General features: G+C 39.8%; 1 protein-coding gene across 3 annotated transcripts in view; it reads left to right on the forward strand.

The window, feature by feature from the left end:
* Sbf2 (SET binding factor 2) overlaps positions 1–18,939 on the forward strand; it is a 335,395-nt gene that overhangs the window by 250,924 nt on the left and 65,532 nt on the right. For all 3 annotated transcript variants that reach the window (XM_055627308.1, XM_055627306.1, XM_055627307.1), the window contains 8 exons: positions 5,061–5,231; positions 7,406–7,662; positions 10,158–10,330; positions 11,186–11,259; positions 13,469–13,664; positions 15,758–15,885; positions 17,400–17,575; positions 18,662–18,807. In XM_055627308.1, coding sequence (XP_055483283.1) covers positions 5,061–5,231; positions 7,406–7,662; positions 10,158–10,330; positions 11,186–11,259; positions 13,469–13,664; positions 15,758–15,885; positions 17,400–17,575; positions 18,662–18,807 — 1,321 coding nt within the window. The remainder of the gene's footprint in view (positions 1–5,060; positions 5,232–7,405; positions 7,663–10,157; positions 10,331–11,185; positions 11,260–13,468; positions 13,665–15,757; positions 15,886–17,399; positions 17,576–18,661; positions 18,808–18,939) is intronic.

Below are 18,939 nucleotides of genomic sequence, written 5' to 3' on the forward strand. Positions count from 1 at the left end.
TATATAGAACTCACCAAACAGTTGTTGACAGGAACTTCCTCTCTACTCTAGTTTCTCCGGTGTGAGTGCTTGAGAGAGTGATGCCCAATAAAAACATGCTATCTGCTCCTAATGATGAGTTCCCACCCATTGCCCATCAACAGCTCTCACACCGCAGAAGACAAGGCCAGCTGTCCCCTTAGACAGTACCGTCTGTGGAGTATTCTTGCCAGCCAATCCTGAATGTAACCAGACCATTAAGACATTGCCAATTCATAGGAAGCACAGGGACCAAAAAAATGTTAAACCATAACACTCCGCTGTAGTCAACAACTACTATAGGATAGATAAATGGTCCTGCTGAGAACATAACATCAAGTAGAACTGATCTGAGTGATGCTCAGACTAATACTAATATGTATCCTTATTTGGATCCTATCTAAATTAAACAAGACTGTAAAAGTAGTACTGAAGAAGAGGAAAAGGGCGTTTTCTTATACTTTAAAGACATTTGGAACTTCAAATCCCAAGCTGAGATTTTACATTAAACAGCTCTTGTTATTATTTTGAATAGTGGATTTGCAGAAACTCTGCATGAAATAATTTGTTAATTGAGTTAACCGATCATTGGCAGACACAACCTGTTATTGGCACAGGTGACAATAGGTATCACCACCATATTTCTTGATACTCTCTCATATATCCTACTATAAGCTCTCTCAAGTATTCCATACACTGCTAAGCAATGTTGACATTCAAACAGGCATGGGGGCATGCCTATAATCACATTTAGGTGGAGGCAGGATGATTGTGACTTCAAGGAGAGTTTTGGCTACGGACCCAGTTTGAAGTCTGCTAAGGCTACGTGAGACCTGACACAGAAACCAACAATCACACGATGGCAGTTGACTTGTGTTTTGGTGTCTGTGCCCCATTGTCTGTTTTAGCAAAGACCTTACCTGGAACAGAGAAATGCTGTATATTCCTACAGCAGAATTCCCAAACTGGATGATAGTGGCACACGCCTTTAATCTCAGCACTTGGGTGGTAGAGGCAAGAGGATCTTTGTGAATTCAAGGCTAGTCTAGTCTACATATCAAGTTCCACAATAACCAAAACTACATAGAGAGAGCCTGTCTCAACACCACAGTTTCCACAGTAAGATTTGTTTTCTTTTGGGGGCTGCAGGTACAGAGGAATGGGGAGCTGAGTGAGATTGGAATGCATAATGTGAGATTCACAAAGAATCAATAAGTTTAGAAAAAGGAAGGAAGGAAGGAAGGAAGGAAGGAAGGAAGGAAGGAAGGAAGGAAGGAAGGAAGGATTCCCTGCTCTAGCTCTGCTGCTTGCTGGCAATGCCTCAGTTTTCTCATGTTATTGAAATGGGTAGTATCCTTTGTCAGTGGGTTGGAAGACTGCTTTGAAGATTAAATTAATAACTATAGTAAGGAAATCCTCAGCAACTGAGATAGTTCTATATTATTCTTAAAGATGTCATTGGCATTGTACCTGCCAGCCAGCCTTCTTCCCTGAAATGTAGTTTCCCTCTGACTTCCCTAAATGGAGCTATGAGCCATTTTTAGCCAGACTTTAGACAGTTCCTGCATACTCCCATAACTCCTGATTATCTCCTCCGATGATTTGTGTCCATATATGTGGGTTTGAATTGGCTCTCTGTTTAGTGAGCACCATGAGTCTGTTCTCCACATCCTGCCTCATGCTGGGTTTCTTTTGAAAGCTTTGTGGAAAATGAATGGCATTGCTTAATCTAGTACCCTCAGGGCTATTTTTTCTAGATAAGGAAGGAAATCAACACATTCTTAAATATCTTAGAAAACTGGATGACAAAATATCATTTGTTTCTTTAGGACATAATTAAAGAAGTGTTATGAAATATAGAGTATATTTGTGCCAGAGTTGAAGGGTAAAAGAGATGTCATTTGACAAGTATTCTCTATCACCACCCTGTCACCCTCAGGACAATCACTAAGAGCACATGACCAATTTGGGAAACCTTCCTAGAAAAAGTTTGCTTCAAATTAAAGAAGTGACTAGAATAAGAGATAGTTTTGACCATGGTTGCTTATTTTCTCAGTTTACTAAACTTCTGCTGCTGTCACTGTTTATACTGAATCTGAAACCCTAAAGTCTCATTACATCTCTTTCTCCATAATTATAGTAAAGTTCCATTTTGTAGAATTTGGTAACTTGTATCTTAAGGAACGTGTAGTCAGATGTGGTAAAGCAGGCCTCTATTCCTCTCAAACCTTAGCCTGAAGCAAGAGGCTCTTAAGTTTGAAGGCTGCCTGGCATGGTTAGATAGTAAATTCTAGAATAGCTAAGACCCTGTTGTTTAATTAATAAATAAATCTACCTCATTTCTGTGTGACTTGGACAAATATATTCTCAAAGAATCTCAGATGAACAATGAAGAGATGTGGTATTCCTTCTACCCACTTCCTGCAGAGTTCTGTTGTTATGAAGCTGTTAGTTGAAGCTATGAGGATATCTATGGAGAAAAGGTCTCACTGCCCTCTGCTGGTCCTAAGGACATACCTGTTCATTGTACAGTGTCCATACTAACAGGGACACATATTCCTCCTCAAAGAGGTAATATTTTAAGTGCTTGGGAATTAATGATTTTTAGGCATGGTTTAATCAAAGGCTATAGCTATATGTGGGCTACCACAAAAATTAAATTTTGCTACCACAAAAATTATCTTAATTGTTATCTTAAGATCACTTTCACCTTGTGATTCTCACCTAGTAAATAGGCTGTGGCTCTGCGTCTTTGGGCCACTGTCATTTTCTCTTGCACCATTTTTCTGCCTTTGAGTGTATAGTTTCATTTTATTGAAAAGACTTAGAAAAGTTTTCATATATATATATATATATATATATATTTCTATGTCTTTTTATTAAAATTAAACTATACACTCTAAGTTATTATTTTAGTTTGTGCATAAACAGGAAAGGTATTTCAATGGATATGTGACCAGGAGAAGCAATATGTAGCATGGCTGAGAGTAATGCTTAAGGGCAAAGGCAGGGCTTTATTAAACCATCAGATTCATTGAAAATCTCCTAAATCACTCTGAAAAGACAGCTCAGTTTTCTGAATTCTTCTATATTAATAATGTATACAGACTGTTTAGAGTTGCTGTGGTTTATATTGTGCTGCATTTGTAAGAAATTATTCTACCTTGGGTTATACTCAAAGGAAAGGCAACTTAGAATTTCTGTTTTGGGGGAGGGGTGTGAAGCAGGGTCTCTGCATATTCCTGGCTGTCCTGAAGCTCACTGTGTAGGCCAAACTGGCTTTGAACTCACAGAGATCCCCTTGCCTCTTCCTCCCAAGTGTTGAGATTAAAGGCATGCCTTACCATTATACCTAGCTCAGAATTATGCTCTATCTTATTTGAATTTTATGCTTTTACCAATCTCTTTCAAACATTTATGCCATGTTTTCACTCATGAAAAATCTAGGAAGAGCATATGTTTATACATATAGGACATGAAAGCCAAAAGGGAACTATTTGGGAGAAGGAAGGGAATGGGAAGTAACAGCTAAGTATAAGCAAACTATAATGGGCATGAAAATATCACAGCGAAATAAGGCTCATTCTGAATAGGACTGTGCTCTGTTACTGAAATGAAGATCTAAAATGTCAAGGGAATAATTTATAATCTACTCACTGGATATCTTTATGCAGAATATAGAAGAAACACATGATTCAGTGTCATTTCTGCTAACACAGCTAGCAGAACCACATTTTGTCCATGATTTCCCATTGAAGACAGCATCTGGAGTGAGCAAACGAGGCATCGTGAAAACCAAACATGACCTTCTCCTTTTTCTGCCTCATGGTCAGCACCTGTTTGTAGCCACCGTATAGAAGGAACTTTACTCATAGTCAGTCAGTCACCTCCAAAGCAGTGCACAGCCCTTTCTTGAAGGGAACTTGCATCACATATGACACAGAGATTCTTACAGACAAAATCACTCACCATGCTTGTAAGTGTGTAAGACTAAACTTCATGGTATACCTGTTGCTTGCACGTGCTTTAGGGTCGGTATGTCTAGATCAAAAGGGAAATTACATCAAGCTTAGCATTCTGCTGGTACCTTACTTATTTGTTCTACAGACCTAAAAACGAACTTCTGCTGCATAATTGTGTGTATAACCTTAATATTTCTTAACATTTCAGAAGATAACCCAGCTTACTAAATTGCTTAAAAAGAAAAAAAAGCAAAAAAAAAAAAAAAGTACTTTACTATCACACAGAAAGGGGGAGAGAGATTAATTAAATTACAGAAGGTAAAATGGAACCACAATTTTTTTTCTTTTCTGCAGTGTTTTCTATTGTTTGCTAAGAGGTGGCGAATTATTTAATGTATTTTTAAAACACACCCTAGCCAGAAATGGTGGTCTGCAATTCTGTAATCTCAGCACTCATAAGGCTAAGGCAAGAAGATAAAGAGTTCTGACTTAGCCTGGGCCAGTGAGATGAATCAATAGATAAAGATGTTTGTTAGCAGGCTTGAAACCTTGAATTTGATCCTCAGAATCCACATGGTAGAAGGAGAGAACCTACTCTATAGATTGTCCTCTGACTTATGGACACAAGCTGTAGCATGTACACACATACCTGCAAAACGAATAAATGTTAACAAATCATAAAGTAAGAGAAATTTTAGATTATTAGAGTTTTATTTTTAGGTTGTATTGTATTGGGTTTTAGTCTATATCCCAGTTAGAATAACTGTAAAGTACCCACCTTGTATATACCAGAGTAGGAGATATTTTTGGTATATTTTATAATTCACAGAATTATATTAATTCTATAATTTATAGTATAGCTATTGTTAAAATGCTCATTTGAGTAGGTAAAACAACCAAGACCTCAAAGGATTTCATACAGAGCTGACAGTTGCCATTTGAACATGAGTACAGTGCTGATTACTAAGCCTTCAGAGAAATCTTTTTTTATCACCTCTACAATTAACTGTAGCACCTGTGACCTTCTGAACTGTCGTAGTCTGCCAGCACTGTGCTGATGGATATTACGTGTTCTCGTAGAAACTTGCCCCTGGAGTCAGCCAGTTTGCCTACACCTGTGTCCAGGACCACCCCATTTGGACAAATCAGCAGTTTTGGGAGACGACGTTCTACAGTGCAGTGCAGGAGCAGGTCCGCTCCCTGTACCTCTCAGCAAAGGAGGACAGTCACGCCCCACATCTGAAGCAGAAGGTAAGAGAAGAAAACACTTCTGTGTGCTTGGGACCTGAAAGACAGTTCAGGCAGATGTGCTTAGGCAAAGGGACTCTACCTACGTGGCTCCTGAGTGTTAGGGAGTCCTGTAGTGAGCATCTTTCTTCCTTTAATTCTGGTATCATGTTTTTCTATAATGACCTCATACTACAGTTCTTTAGCACTAGAATTGTTTTGTTATATTTTAATGAGAACTCCTTGGAAACAATTGGAGAAAATCGAATAGAAAAAAACAAATCTAAAATGGGCCCAGGTATAAGTCTCCAACCAGTTACTTCCTTGAAGAAATGCCAGGTTTGTCTCTCTGATAGAATGTTTTTACCTAACAAGCACAAACCCTGAGTTCCCTTACCACCACTGGAAGAAGAAGGAAAAAAAAAAAAGAAATTGAAGTTAATTGACTATAAAGATAAATGTAAAATTCAGTAGTCCTGTTCAGAATATGTCATCAATAACTGAGGTCTTTCTTTAGGATTTGTGTGTGTGTGTGTGTGTGTGTGTGTGTGTGTGTGCGTGCGCATGCAACATTTGCTAGATATCCATGTATTTAAATAGCTAGAAAATAAAATTTAAACTACTCCAATTTTTAAGTGTCATTTTCTGGCTTTCTGTTCTTAGACTGACTATTCATATTACCCCCACATGTCCTCATTGGTGAAATGTATAGATGTCTTTAAGATTTTCATGTCTGATACAAGGCTAATTAAGAGTTCTTGACACACACTAAGTAAAAAGTGTTAAAAATCATCATCCTCATGAAGTGAACTTAAAGGAGCCTAAAAGACTCAATGTTGATTCATTTGAGAGTGATTTTAAATTTAACCTTTTTGAACTGAAGATTTTGGGAGCACATCACTGTAGATTCTGTCCATCATCTTCTACTTCAACTTATTTGTAGATAGGATGGATTATCCTAGGCATCTAAGAGAAGCAACATAGTCATAGTCAAACATGTCTGTGCTTCATCATCTTAAACATATTTTTGGTTTATTAAGTAGAATAGAAACTCTTGATTACAAATAGCATTGACAGGTATGTAACTGTTATTGTTCAAATGTGAATTGTTTGCTTAATTAATATTCAGAATTTCTTGATAAGATACTACATGCACCACTTAAGGTGTAACTTGTAGCAGATACAGATACTGTTGGGCTGGGACACACCCAGAAATAATGAGATTGTTAGTGTGCCTTTGCTGATTTTTAAGCCGCTGTAATTTGCTGGATTGACATATTTATAAAGCACTCATACAGCAAATGTGGTACAGCTGCTGAGTCCCTCCATCCTGAAAGAGTCCTATCTCTGAGCACTAGATTAGATACGATATGTGTTTTAGCACTCCATACTAGATAAAATACTATGCAGGTGTGAGTTGCTATTACCATCATGTATCTCTTCGGCCTTTCCACAGATACCTACACATCTGTGTATTTGATAATGTTTTACAAAGACATCTAGTTATATTGTTTTGTGACTTTGATCGTTCTGTTTCCTCTCAAAAAGCAGAAGAAAGATAAGAGTTTTAGCAGATGTTACTGAAGTGTTCTGACAAGGGCACTTAACAGGAAATCTGTTCATTTTTTTAACTAGTAGCTTCAAAGAGGTGAAGCCACAGAGTCAAGTGTAAACTCAAAAGTTAGAGTGAGAAGCGTGGGTCTGTGGTTTGCTGCTGTTTCTCTGGGTTTGTCATGCGGCACCAACGAAATCATGCGGGCCAGGGGAGAAAGCTCCAGTGTACTTTGTGGGGCTATTCTGCTGAGTTCGCCTCTGCTGATCCAGTGCTTAACAGATTCTTCCCGTCATTCCAAGAGATTCAGCCCAACATGCTGACGCACACTAGTAATCCCAGCACTTGGGAGGTAAGGGCAAAATGATCACGCGTTCACAGTCATTTCCACTACACAGCAAATTCAAGATGAGACCCTTTCTCAAAATAAAAAGGGAAATCCATTTTCCTGATCTTTAAGTGGTTTCTTGATATTTTCCTTAAAAATAGTGTATACTGATAAACTATACTAAAAGATACAGAATATTCCAAGAGAAGACCAAGATTTAAGACATGGACAGATTTCAGCATCATCCGTGTCTGAGGCACACAGGTGAAGTGATAGCTGTTCACCCATGGCTTATTGTGCTTTATTTTCTGGGATAAGCTTCCTGATGGCCAGTGTCAGGAGAAGACAGCGATGGACTTGGCAGCCGAGCAGCTTCGCCTTTGGCCTACTCTGAGCAAGTCAACTCAGCAGGAGCTGGTGCAACATGAGGAAAGCACTGTCTTCAGTCAAGCCATTCACTTTGCAAACCTCATGGTTAACCTGCTGGTTCCACTAGACACTAGCAAAAACAAGCTCCTTCGAGCATCTGCTCCAGGAGACTGGGAAAGTGGGAGCAACAGCATTGTCACAAACAGGTACTGAGATGGAGCACACAGCTCCTCCTCAGAACTAATCATGTCTCGGCAGAAACATGGCAAATACTGCTGTACGTGTTTTAGAATTGACCGTTTTCCCCATCTCCAGCTTGCTCAGCCCTTCTGTTTTAAAAAACAAAATAAAACAAAAGAACTTTCCTTTATCCTACTGAATCTGCCCCCCCCAACACACACACACACACACACACACACACACACACAAACACCTTTTGTCTCTGGACCTAATTTGTCAAAAGTCTATACCACTGATGTGGTTTGTCAGTCACATTCTGCTAAAGCAGAGTGCTCTGAAAAATTCTGGTGAGGAATTTCTTATCAAGGTGTTTGCTTCTTGGTCCTCTTGTTTCTCAATTTATCTAGAATTTGTCAAATAATACTGTCTCAATTATTTTTCATTGCTGTAACCAAAACACCTGAGAGAAATAAGTGCTTATTTTTGAGGTTTTCAGACAATTCAGTCCATTATTGCTTGGCCCCATGAGCTTTGGCAGAACAACATGGTAGCAAGAGTTTGTGGCAAGAGAACCTTCTCCACCTCATTTCACCCAAGAAGCAGAGAGAATTGATTGCAGGAAGGAACCAGAGCAAAACACTGCCACTCCCAAAGACTTACTTCTCGCCACTCCCACTCTTTGCCACTTCCCAACAGAACTACCATGTTATAAATATGAGAGCCCCAGAGCTGATCACTTCTCAAAGGCCCACCTACTGGCAGCAGGCCATGAGTCTGTAGAGTCCACTTCATATTCAAACCCTAACGTGATATCCTCAACCTCACCTTCTCTATTCTCCAGTGAGTTTCCATGTCCCAAGAATGAAACGACCTGAGAGGCCTTATAGGAACCATGCACTTCTTGTAATGCTCATCCAGCTTTCTGTCATTCTTATGGCAGCCCCAGTCTTTGTACTAACGGGAATCCTCAGACACTCTGAGCATGTGTTGCCTGCTTGTTATTCCCTTGGTCTGTACTACCTACCTGTCTTCCGTAGCCCCAAGATCTCTCCTTGCTTTAGATTCTTGATCAAGTGTCACCTGTCAGATAGGCTTGGCCTTTTTTAAGTGTCCCGATTGTTACTGGTTTTTTTTTTACTTTGATTGGTTGTTTTTTCTCCTCCAGGTGTTTTTTGTAACTTGATTTCTTCCCCTGTTTTTTTCTCCTCTTTTTATTTTTGTTTTCTATTAATGTGGTATTGTTTTGAGTTTGGGGTTTTCTGAGACAAGTTCTCACTAAGCTGGCCTCAAGCCTGTAATGATCCTCTCGACCTCCCAAGCTGCACCACCACATCACAGTCTGATGTATTTTCACATGTGCCCTTGCCTGTGTCCTTTCTTTGTTGTGTTCTTTGTTCAGTTCTCTGCATCTTTGCAGATAGTAGGTGCTAGGTAACAATGTTTAACTGAATAGATAAACGAACTAACGCTGAGCAGCAGTTTTAGCTCTGGCTAGTCTTGGTTCTCAACAACTTGTCAGGCTCCTTCAGGCAGCTCCTCTTTTTCTCAGTCCTTCTTCGTTTCATTTCAGATGTGTTCATTTGTTTTACGTAAGTTTATCACCTGCAGAAGAAAGTAGCTTCACAGTGGCTCTGAGAGTTATGATTTACTACAGGAGTTTAGGTGCAGAGACCAGGGAGAGAGAAATCTGACAAGAGAAAGGGTCAATACAGTCTCATTCTTCCATCTGGAAGAACATGGAGGTTTCTCAAAAGGGTCCGTGCTCTCTGCCTACCAAGGTGCATGCTCCACAGTCACTAGCATCAGCGCATTCGCTTTGCTTCTCTGTGATGATTAACTTGGAAGGACAGGGGTTTTTTAATTAAATTTTTGTTTTTTATGTTAATTACAGTTTATTTACTTTGTGTCCCAGCTGTAGCCCCCTCCTTCATTCCCTCCCAATCCCACCCTTCCTCATCTCCTCCTTGTCCCTCTCTTAAGTCCACTGATAGGGAAGGTCCTCCTCCCCTTCCATCTGACCCTAGCCTATCAGGTCTCATCAGGACTGGCTACATTGTCCATCTCTCTGGCCTGGCAAGGCTGCCCTCCTCAGGGGGAGGTGATCAAAGAGCCAGCCACTGAGTTCATGCCAGAGACAGCCCCTGCTCCCCTGACAAGTTTTTTTAGAAGGTTCTGGTAGCAGATAATAAATTATTGACACAGCCCTTTGCTTTCTTTTCTGTGGCTTCTAAGTTCCTTTTGAGAGAGTAATAGAAGGTATTGCTTACAATAATAACTCTTATTCTAATAGATGATATTTAAATGTAGGCACATAGAACATAACATTTCACAGCTGCCACTTAGTAGAAAGAACCATGGAGTCAAGTGTGTCTCTCCTGATTATCCGCCTCTTTTAGCAAGTTTCAGTTCCTCTGTAAAGTGACTATAATGTCTTTTTTTTTTCTTTTTTTCTTTCTTTTCTTTTCTTTTTTTTTTTTTTAATTTGAGGCCTGGCCATGATTTCTTTCCTTGGTTCTCTTAGTATTGCAGGAAGTGTAGCTGAGAGCTATGATACAGAGAGTGGGTTTGAAGATTCAGAAAATAATGATGTTGCCAACTCCGTTGTGAGGTTCATTGCCCGGTTTATTGACAAGGTTTGTACAGAGAGTGGAGTGACTCAGGACCACATCAGGAGTCTCCACTGCATGATACCAGGTAATCAGTCACTTCGAGGGGACCGAAGGGTCAGAGGGTTGAAGTAGGTATGACCCAGCACAGTACTTGTGCACTGGCTTGTCTCTAATTTGCTGCTTATTTCTTTTATTGTTGTTCTGTTTTCTAAGAAAAGACTGCATATGACCCAGGCTACCCTCACATTTGCAGTGCACCCAAGCTGCCCTTGCTTTTCTGATCCTCAGCCTCTGCCTCCCAAGGGCTGGGATTACAGGCATGTGCCACCAGGACATGTTCCAGAGTCTTACTAAACTGTGGCAAAATTAACATGAATTGCATTAATTGTATTTACAATATTTAATCGCTCCAAATAGATATTTGGTAACTATTATCAGGTAATATTTTCTGTTTCTTCAGTCTCTGCCCCTGGAAATACCTAACCTATTTCTGTTTCTATGAACTCTACTAGTCTAGTGATTTTACATATGTGGAATATATAATATTTCCACTTTTTTTCAGTTAGCGTAATGTTTTTAGGGTTTATTCATGTGTTAATTCACTCGTTCATTTTTATGATTAAATACTATTTCATTCTATGGATATATCTTATTTGTTCAGCAACTGATTTGTCAATGGAGACTTGGGTTTTTTCATTTTTAGAGATTTGTGAATGATGATGCTATGAATATTTACATACAGGTAACTGTCTGAGTACTTGTTTTCAATTCTTTGGAGATGCATACCTAGGAATAGAATTTCATGTGTTACATGGTTACTATATTTTAACTTTTGGAAGACCTGTCAATTTTTACTTAGTTTTCATTCTAAAATATCTGGAATTTGCCCGTGTACCCTGGTTGATTTTCTTTCTTTTTGAATTCTCTTGACTCACCCTAGGAATTGTAGCTATGCACATTGAGACCCTAGAAGCAGTACATCGAGAGAGTAGAAGACTTCCACCTATCCAGAAGGTAATTACCCCTCACGGTGTGCTTTCAGGGTACAACAGCCCTTTCAAAACACAGCAGCAATGGGCTACTACTGTGCTCTAGACAGTGCCTTCTTAGCTATTTATAATTTATGGATGCATTAAAAGTTTTGGGGAGTTTGCCCTACAAAGTTTTGTAAGCTGCTGAAATAGGAATGCTGTCTGTTTTGTGATTCAACAAAAGAACTCCCCTTTTTCAGAAATAAATCATGAATAATTCTAATCCCCAAGCCCAAAGCCAGTGTTTATACACACACCTCCTCCCAAAAAAAGAAAAGATTTAAAATGGTTTCCATACAAGCACTGGGTTTGTGACTGTCCATGACAAACAGCTGGGAAATTTAATAAGGATTTGGAGTCCCTGCTATCCTGAATTAGAAAACCCTGGGACCTAGAAATCTGTGTTCGAGAAAGCCACTCAAGTAGTTATTTTGCTGCTGTTCTCACACCTGTTACAGACTAGAATCTGGGCCTTCTGCTCTCTGACAGAACTTTTAAAAATACATCTAAAGGAGCAATCAGAAGCACATAGGTAGGAGCAGCAGTTCTGTCTGAGGCTTAAGATATAGTGGCCATTACACTTTGATTTCTGCATTTAGTAAGATTCTTTGAGCCTGAAAAAATAATAATGCTGATTTGGGTTAGTTGTGGTTTTGTTTGTTTGTTTGTTTGTTTGTTTGTTTTGGAGGGGGGAGAGTTTGTATTGTTTTGGGTTGGGTTGGGTTTGGGGGTGTTTTGTTATATTTGTTTGTTTTTAGATTTTGTTTTTTGTTTGTTTGCTTGTTTGTTTTGAGACAGGGTCTTAGTATATCTCTCTGACTGTGACTGTCCTGGAGCTCACTATGTAGACCAGGCTAGCCTCCAAATAACGGAGATCCACTTGCCTAAGCCTCCCCAGTGCTTAGATTAAAGATGTGCACCACTATACCCAGTTGAGTTGGGTAGTTTTTATTACTGATTAAAAAACAGATGGTTATGGGCTGGAGAGATGACTCAGCAGTTAAGAGCACTAGCTGTTCTTCCAGAGGACCCGGGTTCAGTTCCTAGCACCCATATGGCAGCTCACAACTGTCTGTAGCTCCAGTTCCAGGGAATTTGACTCCCTCATACAGACATACATGTAGGCCAAATGCCAAATGTACATAAGAATAAATAAATAAAGTTTAAAAATAAATAAAAAGCAGATGTTCAGGGAGAATGGTCTTTTTCCTTACCCACACCTCTCAAGAGGGATCTTATCATGTTGTTTTTCATATGCTGGACACTGAGCTAAATTTCTCATGTGAAAAATTCATTACTTGGCCAAAAAGGATTAAATCTTTTGAAAAAAAAACAAATTCATGGACAGCCATGGTGGCACACACCTTTAGTCCCAGCACTGAGGAAAGAGGGGCAGGTAGATAGATCTCTGTGAGTTCAGTGCCAGCCTGGTCTACATAGTGATTGCCATGCCAGCCAAGACTACATAGTGAGACTCTTGTCTTTAAAACAAAGCAGCAAAAGCTACCTATGGAGCCAGGCAATGTAGCACTACCTGTAATCTCAGCAGTGAGGATGTAGAAGCAATACAGTGAGGAGGAGTTCACATCCAGTCTCGGGTATGAAAAAGTTTGTGCTAGGGGGTGGTGAGACACTTCTTTAATGCCAGCACTTAGGAGGCAGAGGCAGGTGGATCTCTAAGTTTGAGGGCAGACTGGTCTATAGAGCAAGTTCCAGGACAGCCAGAGAAACACTGTCTCGAAAAACCAAAAAAACCCAAATCCATTTAAGTGCTTGATTCTTCAGTCTACAGGATAGTACTGTTTCATGTAAAGTTTAAGCATGAAAGAAATACAATGTAGTGTCTTCCTTTACCCCCCCCCCCAAGTCTCTGTCAGAGCCACTATACTCTGCCTTTATTAGTTGGTCACTTTCTTATTGCTTTTTTTCTCTGACATTCCATTGTTTTAAAGGCTATACAATGATTGTTTGAATGGATATTTTAAACTTTCAAGTTATTTCCTATGTTTTTACTGTGAACAAGCAATGCAGCAAAATCTTTTCACATTTGGACTAAGAAACTCCATTTCTGCTCTTCCCAAGTCAGACTCAGGGTTGGCTCAAGGTTTCTAAACTATACATGAAAACGTAACCTGAAACTAAATGATGGAAATGCTACAGGAGTTGCTTTTAAAACAGTTGACTGTTCTTAGCCCAAGATTCTCCGACCAGCTCTACTGCCAGGAGAAGAAATCGTTTGTGAAGGCCTTCGAGTCCTGCTGGATCCTGATGGTCGGGAAGAAGCCACTGGAGGTCTCCTTGGAGGCCCTCAGCTACTGCCTGCAGAAGGCGCCTTGTTTCTCACCACGTACAGAATTCTCTTCAGAGGGACGCCACATGACCAGCTAGGTATGACCCAGCACACAAACAGAGCCCTGTATGGCACTTGAGGTTTTATTTAGTCCATGCTTAATGATTTACAAACCATTTCAAACCCAGAAAAGAAAAAAGGTATGCTTGGTGTTGAAATGTCATTTTGTTCTTTCTTTGCAATTTTAATGTTGTGTGTTCTAGGAAAATGTTTTCAGCAGAGAAAACATTTTTTTTCTCTTTTTTTCTCCTTTAATAACACATAGAAATCTGGGTGGAGTTTTTTTCATGCATTATACAGGCATAAGTTGTTTAACAAGTATTAAAACTTAAATTTAATGTATACCCTAGCTTTGCTTAGCTTCTGGATATGAACTTAACAAGTTGAGAAATTCAGAGAATGAGGAATTCTGAAGATAGTGAACAAATGTGTAAGCCTCTCGATTCAATAATCTTCATCCAGGCCTTCCTGCCCTGGCTCAGCTGTTAGACTGACATTGCTGCTTCTGTCATGTTAGCTATCACAGTACCCAAAATGCCTCCCCTCTTCTCTCTCAAGTTAAAACCCTACCCTCTGTTCAGAGCTCTCCTTCCCTCCCACAACTTGCAGAAGTTTTATTCTATCCATCAAGCATACAGGGATTGTCTCCTTTTCTGCAGTACTCAAGGCCATGAATTACCTGTTCACTTGAACTCACATGTTACAATAGCGTTCATGTAACATTCCCCAGTGGAGACCTGAAAACTGTCAAGGAACACCATGATACTTCCTTTCTAGATGGATCTTCATATTCACAGATAGTTTGTGATTTTACATTCTTGTTTTATAAAATATTTATGTTCCTAAAACTGTTGGACACACATCTAGTCTTGTCTTCCAAAAGCTTTCTAGAAGTAACATTGACCAATATCTTTTACTAATATGGAAACAGATTTTAAACATCTGTTGTCTTATGAGACATGATAGCTCAACCCTGTAATCCCAGCACTTGGTAGAATCATGAGTTTGTGGCCAACCTGTAGTAACAAACTATCTCCCCCACCCCAACCCCCAAATCTATTCTCTTTTGCTTTGTCATTACATTAACTATCTTGGCTTTCTTTTCAGTATTGGGAGCTACTTTATTTTTGTATAGAGCCTATTCCTGTGTGGCTGCCTTAAGCTAGATTTTATATGTATACAATGGGTAGACAGAAACAATGAGGATGGGAAGGTGACCCAGTTCCTATACTCTGGAAAAAATAGTATGTCCTAAAAGTGAATTACAGTGTGTCTTAGTTAGGGTTTCTATTGCTGTGAAGAGATACCATGACCAAGGCAACTCTTATAAAGGGCAACATTTAATTGGAGCTGGCTTACAGTTCAGAGGTTTAGTCCGTTATCGTCATGATGGGGAACATGGTGGCACACAGGCAGACATGATGCTGGAGAATGAGCTGAGAATTCTGCTTTGATCCAAGGTAGCAGAAGGAGACTGTGTGCCATACTAGACGTAGTTTGAGCATAGGAGACCTCAAAGCCCACCCCACAGTGACACACTTCCTTCAATAAGGCCACACCTACTCCCACAAGGCCACACCTCCTAACAGTGCCACTCCCTGTGGGCCAGGCATTCAAATATGAGTCTGTGGGGGCCATTCCTGTTCAGACCACCACGCAGTGCAATAAAATTAGTGATTTGGGTGTGGTAACACACACTTTTAATCCCTGCACTTAGAGGCAGAGGCAGGTAGATTTCTGTGAGTTCAAGACCAGCCTGGTCTACATATACATAGTCCCAGGACAACCAGGACTTCATAGAGAGACCTTGTCCTTTTTTTTTTTTTTTTCCAAACTAGGATCTCTCTGTATAGCCCTGGCTGCCCTGGAACTCATTCTATAGACCAGACTGGCTTCAAACTAAGATATCTGCCTGCCTCTGCCTCCTGAGTGCTGGGATTAAAGGCCTATGTCACCATGCCCAGCATGAGAAACCCTATCTTAAAATTTTATATATACATACACACACTGAAATTCTAGAATCTTGGCATTTTTTCTCACTTCACCCCTGGCATTGTCCTCCTATTTCTTCAGAAATTTATACCTTAGCTATAAAGTGATACCCCTGAGTCTTTGTCCTGTCCTCCTGCAGTTGGTGAACAGACAGTTGTGCGGAGCTTTCCCATTGCCTCTATAACCAAGGAGAAGAAGATAACCATGCAGAACCAGCTACAGCAGAACATGCAAGAAGGGATGCAGATTACATCAGCATCCTTCCAGGTACCCCATAAGTGTTTCAGATTGTACAATACTTGCACAGACTGTACCATTTGAGTGTCCCTAATTCAAAACCTCAAAACCCAGTGTTTTCAGAATATTTTCAACTTCATATTTCCACATACACAATACTGAAAATGTACCAAGGAAGGAGGGAGGGAAGAGAGGAAAGAAAGGGGAGAGGGAGAGAGAGAAAGTTCTTCTAATAAAAAGTCTTATACATATCTAGTGAGGTTCTTATTTTTTTATGGTCGTGGGGTCAGAAGTTAGAGGCTGAGCCTAAGAAGGTGAGTGTCTTAGAGTGGCTTTGGCTTTGGACATAACCCTCCACTTCAGGGTTCCCTTGACCAACAAGTTGTCAGTCAGACATACAATGGCTCTCGTTCTCTGACAACTTATTTCTCAACTCCTGCTTGATAGAACTTTAAGTAAAAATAATTGTCTGCTTCAGAAGGAAACACTCTATGCTTTTCTGTGGGGAAAGTAAAATTCTAAGAAGGTTGGCTGGAGCTAAGACACTGCTGTCAGGGCTAACTGAATGACCTGACGAAACAGTGACTTCCAGAAGCCTCTGATTTACCCAACCAGTAGAAACAGTGGTGCATAGTTGAAGTGACCTCCCTCCATTGTTTTCTTTTTCAAAGTTCATGTCTAGCATTAGATTTTCCTTTTGCTCCTTGTTGATGACTTCTCAGAGTCCAAGAAGGCCAAGGCTTACCTCTCCCTTCCTCATGAAGAGGCCTCCCTTCATGGTTCCTGTGTTCTCTCACACGGCAAAGCTGCTGGCTTAGAACTTGGACCTTCTCACATCACCTCACAGCCTTGGCTACTAGGAATTTTCTTACAGCTCTAGCCACGAAAGAATTCGACACTTAAAAGTTGCCCGTCTTCACTATTTGCAATTCTTGTGAAACTGACTTTTCTATCCCTAGATTTGTTTGTATCTCTGGATAAGAAGGAACCCTGTTAGGCTACAGTTCTTCTCTATACCTAACAGCTGAGAACTAGGAATGACACATTTCCTGTGTCACCTTCTCTAGGGTAATTAATTCCCTATCTCATTATAGAAAAGATAATTTAAAAAGAAAAAAAATTCAAGAAAATGAGTTTTCTTCTTGCTAACTGACAATCTAAATTACAAATAAACTTTTCTGAGCATCACTTTTTTCACTTTTAAATTTTATCACAACTTTGTGGAGTCAGTTCTCTCTGCCCACCTTTCCATGGGTTCTAGGGTTCAAACTCAAGTTGCTAACACCGTCACCTGCTGAGCCATCTGGCAAGTCACACGTTTTTCTTTTAAATGATTTAAATTATATTTCATATTATCCAAAGTCCATACAACTTCCAAAATCCTATAACTTATAAAGTTATGGTACCTGCTAATATTTTTCTATGTAATATTGTTATTTTTCTGTTCACTTTTGTTTGCTTGTTTTTCTTGTTTTCAGTGTTGTGAGTAAAAGTTGTCAAGAAATCCTTAATGCTTCTGATATGTCTTTTTCTTTTATCTCTAGTTGATTAAAGTAGCATTTGATGAAGAAGTCAGTCCAGAAGTGGTAGACATCTTTAAGAAACAGCTAATGAAGTTCCGTTATCCTCAGTCCATTTTTAGCACCTTTGCTTTTGCTGCTGGACAGACTACCCCACAAATCATTTTACCCAAGCAGAAAGAAAAGAATACCTCCTTCCGGTAAGAGGAAAAATGGGTCTCTTGTCTTCAGCCCTTCCGTACCCAACTGAGAGGAAGTAACCTATCTTTCATTAATGACAGCTTTTTCTCATAGTGTGTGTGTGTGTGTGTGTATGCACACGCATGCACATGTACATCTACATGCAACTTGTTGTGTGTGGAGGTCAAAGGACACCTTGTGGGACTCAGTTCCCTTCTTTTACTATCTGGATTCCAGAGATTGAACTCAGGTCATTCAGATCATCAGTGGCAAGCACCTTTTTCTGCACTGAGCCATTTTGCTGGCCCTTTTAACCCCTAATTTATGTCCTATGGACTTATTAATAAAAGATGATTTTAAAGAAGGATTCTCAAATATCTCAGTTGTTACTGTCTCTTTAAAAGAATTATTCATTTTCTATACTTGAACAGGTTTACAGCCAATTAGAGACAAAGCACAATGCACACATACATACCTAAAACATTTGAGAAATAAGTGTTGCCAATCAATATTGTCATGTGACCTCAGAGAAAGTTTGAATGGAAGAAAGAGGGGGAACTTTTGTGGTAGAGTGAAGACTTGTTAATATGATTTATGGGGACCATGTTAGAGGGAGTGGCGTGGATAACAGAATAGGCTTGGGAATGCCCAAAAGCTAAACCAGGGAGCTTAAGGTTTGACTAATCAGCTGGGCATAGTGGTCCACTCTTTAAGCCTAGCACTCAGGAGGCAGAAGCAGGTGGACCTCTAAATTCAAGACAAGCTGGTTTATATAGCAAGTTTAGGACAGTTAGGGCTGTATAGGAGGCCCTGTCTCAAGTCAGGGTGGGAGGGATATGTGAGTGATCGCTACTTTGCGTCACACTTCACGTTCTTGCACTTTTTGCCTGAAGCACCGTCCTGATGACAGTGAAATTCATAGGAAAGAAGTTATTAACAGGATGGAAAGAGCTGTAAAGAAGCAGATAACAAAATATGCACTGTAGTACACACTATACATAAAGACATGGTTCTGGAGAAGAAGCAATGTGAGTAATATAGATGTCAAAAATATTAGTGGTGCCTTTATATTAAGTTGATTTTCTTTTTGGTTCTATGACTTCTAGAACTTTCTCAAAAACAATTGTGAAAGGTGCCAAAAGAGCAGGAAAAATGACTATTGGGAGGCAGTATTTATTAAAGAAGAGGACAGGAACAATTGTGGAAGAGAGAGTAAATCGTCCTGGGTGGAATGAAGAAGATGACATTTCTGGTATGTGAGAATTCAGTTTTCTTACTTCTTTCTTTCTGCCTTTCCTTTCCTTTCCTTTCCTTTCCTTTCCTTTCCTTTCCTTTCCTTTCCTTTCCTTTCCTTTCCTTTCCTTTCCTTTCCTTTCCTTTCCTT

The sequence above is a fragment of the Psammomys obesus genome, unplaced genomic scaffold (assembly GCF_907164565.1).
Source record: "Psammomys obesus unplaced genomic scaffold, mPsaObe1.curated_primary_1811, whole genome shotgun sequence".
In the NCBI taxonomy this organism is placed as follows: domain Eukaryota; kingdom Metazoa; phylum Chordata; class Mammalia; order Rodentia; family Muridae; genus Psammomys; species Psammomys obesus.